At 36.7% G+C, this 12,640-nt stretch overlaps 1 protein-coding gene across 2 annotated transcripts in view; it reads right to left on the bottom strand.

Annotated features, from left to right (window-relative positions):
* DNAH3 (dynein axonemal heavy chain 3) overlaps positions 1-12,640 on the bottom strand; it is a 67,224-nt gene that overhangs the window by 32,485 nt on the left and 22,099 nt on the right. For both annotated transcript variants that reach the window (XM_085302125.1, XM_085302135.1), the window contains 11 exons: positions 11,758-11,902; positions 11,227-11,438; positions 10,828-10,919; positions 10,339-10,453; positions 9,619-9,735; positions 7,129-7,308; positions 5,792-5,928; positions 4,898-5,099; positions 3,583-3,675; positions 3,159-3,269; positions 926-1,040 (listed from right to left, as the gene is read on the bottom strand). In XM_085302125.1, coding sequence (XP_085158251.1) covers positions 926-1,040; positions 3,159-3,269; positions 3,583-3,675; positions 4,898-5,099; positions 5,792-5,928; positions 7,129-7,308; positions 9,619-9,735; positions 10,339-10,453; positions 10,828-10,919; positions 11,227-11,438; positions 11,758-11,902 — 1,519 coding nt within the window. The remainder of the gene's footprint in view (positions 1-925; positions 1,041-3,158; positions 3,270-3,582; positions 3,676-4,897; positions 5,100-5,791; positions 5,929-7,128; positions 7,309-9,618; positions 9,736-10,338; positions 10,454-10,827; positions 10,920-11,226; positions 11,439-11,757; positions 11,903-12,640) is intronic.

Genomic DNA, 12,640 nt, shown 5'->3' with positions numbered 1-12,640 from the left:
AACATGATCTCAAGATGGAAAAGAAACAAAAACAAAAAACTTGAAAAGCCCAACAGAGGAGCAAGATGTATACTCACATTGTTGCATTTAATAGTAACATTGCAATCAATGCTTAATAGGTAATCAAATGACACCTTTCTGCTGAATCATATATTGTATATGTATAACACCTATTTAAATATCTCCAGAGGTAAAACTGCTAATACTCTACTTGGAYCAGGATGATAATTTCAGGGTCCTCAAATTACTAGTCTGAATTCTTCCCAATATCAAAACTTCAATAAGCACAGAGTAGATGGTGAGAGGTTTCAGGGATCTCTGTTGTGTTTTTTTTTGATCCTTAACTACACATCTAAATTCTCTAATCCCAAGCCCCTAAGGGACCTCTCACCAGTGGAAAGCATAGTAGAGGTCCATTCCACCAAGGATCAAAGGTACCATTTCCTTTTTCTCTCCAGTAAAGGTAAAACAGCAGTTACACTGCTTCTGCTAGCTTTAGTCTGCCAGGGAGATTACAAATACAAAGAGCACAGCCCTTTTACTCCTTTTGAGCATGAGAAATGCAGCATAACTAGAGAATGAAGCCTGCTATTCCCTGTCCTCAATCCTGCTGCAGGAAGGAAAAGGAGGATCTAAAATATGCTGAGACTAGGCAGCTCACAAAGGTTGCTGACAGTTGCTCAGCCTGCTAGCCCAAATAAATAACTAACTGGCTCACGCGTGAGTCTAGTCTGTTTATCTAGTTTACATCTCCTGGAAATGAAAATGAGTAATGAAAATCTTTACTATAACCCTTTAACTCATTTTATGGCATGGTACTTTTGCTGGAGAAAACATTCTAGCTGCCTCTTTCAAATAATTCACCAAAATAATGACAGCAGCTCTGCCTCAGCTGTAATGACAGTACCAGCAACTGCACATTTACCRTGTACATCAATGACCGTAAGAGCCCCAAGAGTTAGCCGAGCTCCACTGGACAGCTTCCCTCTCACTAACTCAACGATGTCTCCAATTTGTAGATTGCTCTTCTCCAGGAAATCCTGTCACAGAAATAGGACATAGGTGTTAATGCAATGCTGCAGCTAACAGTTCCTGGCCTCCCATGGATGCAATCATTATACACAGCCCTTCCAACAAAACATAGTAATGGAACTCCTGGCACTAAATTCTCCTTCATATATTGCCATTTGATTTTACTAGGAACACTTCAAAAAGCTTCACGGTCTGAAAGAAAGGAAAGTAGAAGCCTTTTATTTCTTCCTAATAGAAATGACAACATTCTGTAACAGAAGATGGAGCAGATCATCCCCATTGAGTAAATCTGGATCCAATTTCTTTTAAAACTAATATTCAACAAACTGAAGATTTTCCTACCTTTACTATAAACATTTGGAATTACTTTCTCAGAAATCTTCATTAATGGCCTAGACAATGGGACAGAGTGCACCCTCAACAACTTTGCAGATGCAATAAAACTGGGAAGAGTGGCTAATAGGCCAGATGGGTGTCTGCCATTCAGAGAGATCTTGACARGCTGGAGAAATAAGCCCACAGGAATCTCACAAAGTTCAGCAAAGGAAAATGCCAAGTCCTGCACCTAGGGAGGAATAACTTCATGCTTCAGTACRCTCTGATGGACAACCAGCTGGAAAGCAGCTTTGCATAAAGGGCCTTGGGGATCCTAGGAGACACCAGTTTGAACATAAGCCAGCAATGTGCCCTTGCGGTAAAGGAGGCCAACAGTATCCAAGGCTGTATTAGGAAGAGCATTGCCAATAGGTCGAAGGGGGTGAGCCTCTACTTAGCACCTCTGAAGCCACATCTGAAGTGCTGTGACAAGTTCTGAGCTTCCTAGTAAAAGAGAGACATGGATATAGGGGAGCAAGTCCAGGAAAGGGCCATGAAAATGATTAAAGCATCAGATCATCAGTTATATGAGAAGAGGCTGAGAGAGCTGGGATCATCTAACCTTGAGAAGAAAAAGCCTAAGGCGGGAGGGGGTCTATCAGTGTGTATAAATACCTGATGAGAGAGAGTAAAGATGGTGCCAGACGCAGAAATTTAAATAAAAGAAATTCCATTTAAAAATAAGAAAAAACTTTTGCAGTGAAGGTTGTCAAACATTAGAACAGGTTGCCCAAAGAGGCTGTAGAGTCTCCATCTTAGGAGATATTCAAAACTGAACTGGACATGGGCCTGAGCAACCTGCTCTAGTTGATCCTGCTTTGAGTAGGGGAGGTTGGACTACATGATCCCCAGAGGTCCCTTCCAACCTCAAGAATTCTGTCATTCTGTAAAGTCCTTTTCATTTTTTTTTTAATCTATGGAGTGTTCAGGAGAATTTCTTTGAAATCACTAAATATTTTAAGTTCATCCTATTCTGACTGGATTCATGGAATAAGGTCTTCAATTGGTGTTAAACAACGCAGGTAAGTTAATTCTGGGATACAGAAACAAAATGCTAACACTAAAATCTAGCATTTGGTGTAAAAAATAATTTAAATTTCACTATTCCAATATTTAATAAGCAGCTAAAACAACCTGTTGATAGAGTTAATGCCAAAATAAATCTTACACCATCTACCTAGTTCTGTTAGGATCTGAGAAAAGCCYGCTGAACTGAACAGAAATTATATCTATTACTTGAGTGTACTTTTGATTAGCTTCGAAGAAGTAATACCCAAGACTCTCTTGATGACAAGGGCCCTTCAAATGCACAAGGAAAGCCCCTCGTGCAAAATAACTACCTTGGCTGCTACACCTTTATTATAAGGAGAATCTARCAATTACTAGTCAGATAACTACCATCCTACTAAAAAGAGACTTTCTGCCTACTGGCTCCCTTGTGGCTTCAAATGTAAGGACAAGAATTATAAATAAAAATACCTGGTGTCTGATAGCAGTTTATAACTTTTTGTTTGGCATTTTTATTTATACCAGAACATCTTGTGACATGATTTCCTTCAGTGGAACAACTGATTTACACAGAAATAAACGAGAATGAGTCTAAGACATAAGAAAAAAGAAAGTAGAAAATAAAGCACACTGTGAGCAAACTGTAATATGCTGCTAACAGAGGATTTTCTTTGTTAGGAGGAAATTGTTATTATTAGCACTAAACTCTGATTAATTAATAAAAAGGTAAAAGATAATCTTACTAGTAAAGTTCCCTTGCTTATAGCTTCAGACACTTCTTTTGTCCAGTAAATGGATGAAACACAAATAACCACCTGTCCAGGCCACTGAAGCACCCATGTTTTTCGAGGAACCTTAAAAAAAGAATAAATTCCAGACAGACAAAGCCATGCAAACACACTAGACAATGGCATTGATAGCAATTCTTTCCACAAAGGTTTTTTTTAAGTCTCATGATGAAAATAAGTGAGAATCAGCATGGAAAGCCTGGTTAATTTTCCTTCCAGAAAATCAGATGTGAAACTTTATCTGATACTACTGAATAGGGAGATCTGGATTCCACTTAGCTTCAAATAGTTTCCTGGTTAATTTGAATTTGAGCAACTTATTCATGGGATGTTGCTTGTGAAATCTATTATATACTATAATTTAAAAACAGTTAGTTACCTTAACGTATCCCCTTATGCCATCTTGAAGAACCTTTCTTACACTAGCCAGCATCATTTCCTCTACTTGCAAAAGCCATTTTTCTACCATGCCCTTCAAACAAGAAAAACAGACGAGTCGATATACATTTCTTGATTAAACTCTGTAACTCCATTTAAAGAGCAATTGTGTTAGACACAATTGAATTGTGTTAGACTTAAATATGCTTTCTTCTGTTCTGGGTGTGGTATATAGGGGGGGGAAATGGAAAATCCTTAAATTCTGACAGCCCTACCGTAGTGTAACACTGCCTGGTGGCAGGCAAATTAGGCTAACACTAAAGGCAATCCAGCTCAAGAAACAGACAGGCTTTCATATAAACATGAAGAGGAAATGAAGATCACAGCTTGCAAGGTCAGTTAAGCGTGATCATTTTAACACTGGGCATTTTTTGTTCCTGGAAGATGAAGGGAAAAAAGGCGATGTCTGTAACTCCTCTCTCTCTCTCTCTTTGGTAATCACTCAGCAATTCAGCTGCACACAATTGCATGGGGAATAGCAAAAAAATCAGGAACTGAACTACATCTCCAAACTTAGAAACCTGAAGTCTGTAATGGTACAWTTGTGATGACCTAATCTTAATTTAAACAATCTCATAATTATCTTATATTTACAGTGTACCATCATACCTTAAAGTTCAATTTATATTGTGAATCACTACCAGTTTTAGCAGCAGCTAAAATGGTATGAATTACTCCTTTAACACAACAGTGGGAAACATCGTTAGTGTGGGAGTAAAGTAACGACGATCCTGTAGCTTCAAGATCCAAGGTACCTTCCTTTTGTCTTCCTGCCATTTTCTATACCAGCCCAGCTCCTCTTCTACTTTCTGTAGACACTGAATAATCCAGGTCTCACAAGCCTAATAAAACAGTGTTCAAATAACGCTCTCACTCTTGTATGACCTCGTGTGCAGTGTTCCTTTACTTGGCTAGATGGCACTATTTCTACTCAGCTCCCTTTAACACTAATGCTCTGCCTCTTTAGTGGCAACCATTCATCTTTTCTTCATTCCTCTCTGTTTCTGCTGTGCCATGTAATGTTACATATATTTTAAAAGTAGTAGATGCATACAGATGCAGAAAGTGCTTGGAGGAACTTACCAAAAAGATGGAATGCCTTAGTCCTTTCAGTAGGAAATCCTTTTTGTGTGAGATGGTACTARTCTGCACCTTCACTCCCTAAGCACTTTCCATGATTTGATCCTAATACTATTCCCCCAGAAACTTACACTTTAAGCAAAGCATTAGTTTAATATTATAGTAAAAAACATTACTTTTGCTTTCACTGGATAGATTTTATCTATGAAAGGAACRACTTCCTTCTCTGAGCTGATCATGCCTATGATCTCCAGAACTTCTGTGAACTCCAGTTTAGCAATTCCTTCAAAACACTTCTTTAAATGTGGCTGCACTCGAAGAGGATCCTTTGTTTCAGACAGTATTTCAAGCAGCTCATCATTAGACAGGAAGAAGAATCTGTTAGAAGAATATAAATAATGAACACGTGTTTTCCAAACATGAAAACTGTCGTTAAGAATCTATGCCAGGTGAATGTAATTGTTTTTGTTACTTAGAACATCAGTATAACAAAAGGAGCAATCCCTTTTCTTAAAGGGTTTTTAACATTATAGATCTCATTAGACCTGTTTTTTCAGAAGAATCTCAACATGTCCATCTTCTCATGCAGAGGAAGAGAGAAGGTTCTTAAACTCACTCAGGAAGGACTAGATACATCTATGCAGCCAGAAAAGACCTTTTTAAAAACGTACATGATTATTAGGAGCAGGACTGTATAACTTCTATGTATTATATGCCTCTGCACAGCTGAAGAGGGTAGGACAAGGCCATAACTTGTGAATCAGTCACGGAAAGGTGGTAAGTTCCCTCAAAAATTCCCTGTAAGTGATAATGTGTTTCTAATCACAAGTTTACACTGTGCTGAGAGAGATTGTGCCTCCTCAGCTCTGCGTGTCTGTGGCATTGCAAATTTAGCTGGAGCTAAGGAAGATGAATATAAGTCTAGAAAGAATAGGTTTTCATTCTTTATTATGTGGGAATGTGCTTACGAAAACATGTGCTCATGAAATGATACTTACCAGCTCAGTAGAAAGAGTTTCAAAGAGTTTATGCCTTTTTGTCTCTTAACTTAGGCTGTTTAATTAATTTACCTTGGGAAAAATAATCTTTTCTTCTCCAAGTAAGTATTCAACCCCTTTTGAATTTCTTCTAAGAGAGTATTTGCTTCCTGAAGTCTATCCAACATCATGGGTTGTTCAGTTGCAACAAGTACCTTTGTGTCTTTAGCCTTTATAAAGACAAACACTCAGTATAAATTGCTACAAGTTTATATTCAATATGATTAGTATATGTCATTTTACACTGAAATTGTTATCAACGATTACATAAGTTGCAARAGGCTGAAAGGCTAGATATTGTTGTCTTTGGTGTGTGGCTTTGTATTATTAAATATAAGTAATACAAATATATATTATTTGATAGCTTTTGCTTTTTCACACAATCAGTTTTACCAATTTGAACTATACAGACAATACTTCAAAACAGAAGCACGCACAGGAATTAAAATCTTTACCATTTTCTCCTGTATCTTGGGCTTGCTACATTTTTTCCTATTCACAAGTAAGTTTCGTCAAACATAGTCACAGCGTGTCACATTTATTTTCTGTTCTTGACATCTAAGTTGCATTTGCACTTTCTGATAACACTCTTAATGTTCAAGGCTACACAGCTTTCAGAACAGGCTTCATCATTCACAGGATTTGAGCTGTTATATAGGTCTCARCCTCTGTTTTGTTATACTGATTATTTCAGCATCTTCATCACACACTGCTTAATATTTTTGTGAAAGATCTCAGCTCACACTGCCACTAAGCATCTGACTTTTTAACCAGCATCTTACCTACAGGAAGATGAAAAAAGGTCCCCAATTGCATTTATTACCCCTATGGACTTACCCTGACCCCCCTAACAGCCCAGTATATTTTTACAAAAGTTTCTAATAACCATCTCACCACATACCAGACAACAATCATAYGCAAAAAGAACATTTTAGTTGCTCTAATACTGTGTGAGCCTTTAAAATCCTAATCCAAAATCCAATTAAATCAAGAGGAGACTTTCTACAGATTGTCAGTGAACTCTGAAGCATATACTGCAAGCACAAATCATTCATCTTTGTACCTAATTCTCATCATTTTACTGTACAAAAGCTAGTATTTTAATTCTAAATTTTCTAACTGAGCTGTACTTCATCCTGCAATATCCAGCCTCTACACAAATCTCAAAACAGTAGTGATTTAATCTACCACTCCTACTGCAAGGCTTGATTTTCRTGGGCCTTAGCAAAGGATTTTTCACTTCAGATTACAATGTCTGGAGTGATTTAAATCCAGGTATCCAACGCCAGAAAAGCTAATATATCTTTATGATAATAATAATCTTATCAATATACATAAAAACTCATGATATATTAAATATAAGCCCTTACCACTTGTGACATGATGTCCTTCCAGTATGTATCCACAATCCCAAACTTTCTACCTTCTTCAGGCATTTGAGCTATAATGTCTTCAGAACTAAAAATTGGTTCCAAATACAACCATGTTGCCTGACATTTTAACCAGCTATCTAGAATATCTTGCATTAAAACAAGCTTTTCTTCCCAAGCCTGTAACGAAAACATTTAACACTTAAGACTTCTAAGAAATCACTTTAAATTGTATATTGACTGAGTGACCATGTAAAATCCCAAGTTATAATTTAATTTAATGTAGTGTCTTTAGCATCGCATTCCTGTGTGGCTACTCTCAAAGCACTTTAAAAACATACCACTCTATTAGTTTTCTCTGTATTACTAGAGCCTTACAGGATAGAAACTCTTTAAAAACCCGTAAAAAGTCAGGGACTGACAATCCAACACTGACTCATATCTTAGCCCTACAAATAGTCCTATCAATATTACTTCTRTGAAGGAAGACTTCATGTTTTAACACTGCTTCGGGACTGGTTTCTCCTTCTCTTTAAAGTAATTGATTAGAAGATAAACAACTCTCCCAAGTCTGAAGGAACACCAGACCACAGCGAATACTTCCAGGTTTCTTCAAGGATATTCTCTTTACAGGAGTTGCTTTGGCTGATGTACATCTACTTTTACCTTTAGCTGACAACCTAATGAGAGGATACGCAACATCTTAAGGAAGCATATATGCACACTTGGGAAAACCAATAACCATATCAAAGGAGAAGGGAGCTTTTAAAGTACTTACACGAGACACTGTTTTTCAGTAGTGAAAAGTAAAGCCATGTGTTTCAGTCCCAACTGCCTAATCTGTCCTACCTGTAGATCACCATGCTCCTCTTGGAGAGGGTATAGTTCAGCACTTGTGCTAGCATCAGTTTGTAGAGATGACTAAGCAGACTTTGCAAGGTGATCAACATTAAAAATAATCCGTAATTCTTTTTYCTTTCTGAATCTAGAGCATTTCAGYCTCAAACCAAATTTGGAACAGGTATGCAACAGGACATATCAGTTATCAGGACAACCTGCTGTTGTCATCAAAAAGATGAATCATGTAACTTACAAATGTAGCTTTGTCATTTAAGAGCTAAAAACTATTTTGATTATTGAAAGAATGGRTATTATCTTCCACCAAAAAAAGCAAAATTGTATCAAGAATTAATCTACCCGTGGCAATCAAAGAACATGAATCATTTGGCATATCAGCTTAGAAAAAAACCCTATTTGAACATTTTTTTAAAAAGGGAGAAATTTTAAACCAAAAAAAAGCCCCCAAAACTACTGAATATTCCTTATAAAAATGGACTCACTCTTGCACAAGCATTTTTTAAGCAAGTTCTGGGAGAGCAACCTAAGAAARAAGTGCAGGGGTGACCAGCATGGCCAGAATCTTGTCTTTTGGAGCTACTTGTGTACTTTCCATYTGATCAGTAATGAAAAGATAGTAAGACCTTGACAAGGCATCCATCAGAGTGAGTAAATATCAGCTCACAGACACTATATACAATAGGTCCAATCTTTGGCCCCAATGCAGCTATTTTATGCAATCAGCAGTATAAAGCCATTCTAAAACCAGATTCTTCTGGAATAAAGGATTTCAGATAGTGTTGCTTTTGTGCYTTTCACAGTCTATCATGTAAGGTATATGCCAGGGAATGTATTTGGCCAGACTGTATTGTTCATTAACCTGCAAGCGGTAAATCAACACTGTTAAGGTAGCTCTACATTAATAGTTTCCCTTCATCACCCCAGCTCTCATGGGCAGCACCTGTACCTAGGATTGGGCTTAATGTCCACAGGAAGGGATGGGATTTAGGGCTTAGAATTGCTTACAAATCTTTGGAATTAGCCAGAAAAATATTCAAGTGGTATCAGCTACTCATGGGTAACAGATTTCTGCCTTCTGCACAATCCTCTCTTTAGATTTTTTTTTTAAACAAAAAGGAATTGCTACAGGAGGCTCTGTTTTATCAGTCCTGTAGGAGATTACACCTGTACAAATAGGAGGACAGCTAACAAAAACCACCCTGAAACACGTAAGCATTGTGCCAGTTCCAGAAGATTACAAATGCATTATCTCTCACAAATGGCAAACCTGTGTCTCATTATACAACACAATAGTATTTGTTTAAAYCGCCTTTCCCAACACATTCCCAAGACATAAAACTAAAAAATCATGCTTATAATGACTGATTTAGCAATTCAGYGGTTGCAGCTGTATTAGCTAATGTAGCAAATACATTTTCTTTAGCTGCAAAGGAAGCTTTGCACATGCCTTCTCTGGAAACCATTAATTCAAAGCTCCTGGAGAAAAATACAAATATTTGTGCTCCGTAGAAACAGTTAAAATTTGTGTAACTCCTTATCACRCCAAAACACCTTAAAGCACTTGGGGAAAGCAGATTTACGAAAGCATATTATGAAACACATGTAAGCTCAATAAAACTAGCTGTTTCTTACCCGGCATTCAGCTTCTATYGGTTTGATGAAGGGAGAGCCACACATTGTCTGAGTCTTAACAATGTGATCATCCAGCAAAAGCTGGATGTCATCAATTGCTGACAGGATGCTGGTATTCTGTAAATACATCATATTTTGTTAAGGCAAATGAGAGTTGCTTCATCTCACTGCTCTTCAAACACATTCATTCAGCTTCCTGTTTCCCCCTTCTAACTGAGGGTTGAAGGTAAGAAAGTAAGAGAAGCAAGGCATCAAGAAAGACTGCAACACGTTTGAAGATACAAAATAGTATCTCCACTGTATATCTCTATTTCACTAAAAGACAAGAGAGAAAACAGTGTTGTGAATGGGAAGTTAGCCAGAGATTCCAGAGACTTCTAACTCAATCTTCTGCWCTGTATGTAATTTCCTGTGCCTTCTGGACAACTTAAAATTTCACTACAAATCAGTTTGCCATACAAAACTCGTAGAAGTTCTCAAGCTCATAGCTTTCTTAGCACAAGGATGTTGAGACTATGAGTTATCCAGATGCTAAGGTAACATCAGTCACCTAAATACAAGCTAAGCTAATGGATAAATTTGCCCAGACTCTTGGGTATGATTCCACTTTCCATCACGCAACAGTAAGTCAAGAGTAACTTCCCTCTAACTTCGGAACTGCTATTGAGAGTAAAAATAATTCTTTTTAACAATGTATCTACTGATTTGGTGTTTACTCACAGTATCCCTGTACTTCACCAGACTGAAGTGCAGGCTGACCCATTCTAATTTCATTTTCTCCATTGATTTCTCTAAGGAATACTCCTTACTAGCAGCTGCTCCAACAGGTTCCAGCCTAAATTGGAATGAAATGTATCTTAGAAATGTTTTTGCAGCACAGTTGAAGATAATATCATACACTCTTATTTCAGGGAATATTTTGGACTTTCAGGATCATCAAGTTAGAGATCTTAATCACTAGAATATTAAGCTGGAGGTCAAACACGGACAGAAAATTGTGAATGTATGTGTAAATGTGTTTTAAGAGTTTGACCGGGTTTTGATGCCTTTGCTCCACAAGAACTTTTGGCAATTCCATCCTTAGCTTGATAAAATACAGCTGTGAAAACCTGAAAGTTATTAACACAAAAAAACCCTCAAAACAAACTAGAATCTGACATAGTAAACACACTGATTGCTAAAAAATTGAGATTACAGTAAGCTTCTTACTCATCAATATGTTTTGATAGCCCATATTCCAATATGTTTAGAAGGGTAGTAGTTTCATCAGGTATGATTTCATATCCTACAATTTCACTGATCTGAAAACAATATAATAAACAAAAATTATTATTAGGATGTATGTTTGTAACAGACATCAAACAGCAAGAAAGAAAAGCTAAGGAAATATCAGTACAACTCCCCCAGTTTGCTTTTCTGCCATAAATTATTAATTCAAAGAAGCTCCTGCCTGTATCATTATAAATTTCTAAATTGGATTTATTACATGACAGGATAAAGAATTTTCTCACTGTGAAATTCAGAACTATTACTAATATACGAACTAGTACACTGAACTATCAGTTTTGGAGGTAGACTACTTCCGCAGTTAAAGCGAAGTTTAAGTACCTGCTTCCAGTGTCTCTCTTTCATTCCACGATTGCAGACAATTGACAACACAGGAAGATGCTGCTTAAATTTATCAAGTTTATATTTCATATTTTCTGCTAAACGTCTAGGCCCAGGCAAATCTGGAAAACTCTTAGTGAGCTTGTATATAGTCCTCCACATATTCCCAATTTCTTCTGTGATTTCATCAGCGTTCAATTCCTGGAGAGATCCTGAATATAGCAGTGTAAAAGAGCACAGAGAGGACTCACTGTAAGGGTATTACAAAAGAGATTTATTTACACACATTTATAATCTTTCTCCTTTAACAGGAAAACAGTTGTGTTACAAAAAAAATCTTAGTGCAAAGTGCAAGTCAGAAATTGTATTTCATATTGCTTAACAGTGTTTATTTCTTCAAATTTGTTTCTCACAACCAGTAATCAACATTTGCAGTTTCTACTTTCTTCATTAAAACTTAACTAACTGAAAATTATTAAATTATTAAAATTATTTGCTGAAAATTTCAGCAAATGAACACCAGAGCCTCACCATTCATCCACTCCTCAGATTTGGTATGGAAATCATATGCAGTTATCCAAAGTTGCTCAAAGGGTTGTTTGTTTGTAATTATAGTTTGCAGTAGAGGAAATTGACTCTTCTCCTGTTCAAGTAATTCCTCTTCTTTATTAATAGCCTTTAAGGAAGAAAATCTTATTTCCATCAAAAATTCCTACTGTTATTTAAACGTTTTAATAGGTAATATTGAATACAATTTTTATAGATCCTAAAGCTTGTCAGTTTTGTAGATTTAGGCCTGCAGATTTTAGGTAAAGAAGTTGACTGTGTTCTTGAAAATTACCCTAGTTAYTTGTTGGTATCATTTGCTACACAAATACCTTTTAAAATCTATTTCCATTGAGAAATAAGCAATAAGCAATAAGAAATAAGTTATGCACCATSGCATTCATTAAAACTGAGGTTCCCAGGGTACCAAGCCACTTTGAACACTGGCTGTAAGCTCCTCAGTTCATAGGCTGGTGGGAATTCTTTCCAATCATGACTACTTGTTTCTAGCTTGTACTACAGAAACATTCAGGAGCTCTAATCAAAGCGGATGCTATTTGCAGTGCCAATATATAGTAAGAGATTGTCTTTGCTTACAGTATAAATCAAAACAAAAAGATTTAGAGGGGAAAAAACCTGCCATCTTCATTTTACAGGTGGGAAAATGAAGCACAGGTAAACACTGTCTGAAATGCAGACATTGAACTCAGACAGAGTCCCAGGTCTCTGTTCTAATAATGCCAACGGACAATTTTAATCATTCCATATGACACGCAAAGAAACTTAAAGATTTACATTCCAAAATAATTTCTAATTTTGTATATTCACTACACCAATTGTAGTGACATTCAAATTGCATATATCATCC

The sequence above is a fragment of the Rhea americana genome, unplaced genomic scaffold (genome assembly GCF_003343005.1).
Source record: "Rhea americana isolate MKP2758 unplaced genomic scaffold, rheAme1 scaffold_10, whole genome shotgun sequence".
Taxonomy (NCBI): domain Eukaryota; kingdom Metazoa; phylum Chordata; class Aves; order Rheiformes; family Rheidae; genus Rhea; species Rhea americana.
This window is presented reverse-complemented; position numbering and strand designations above follow the sequence as displayed.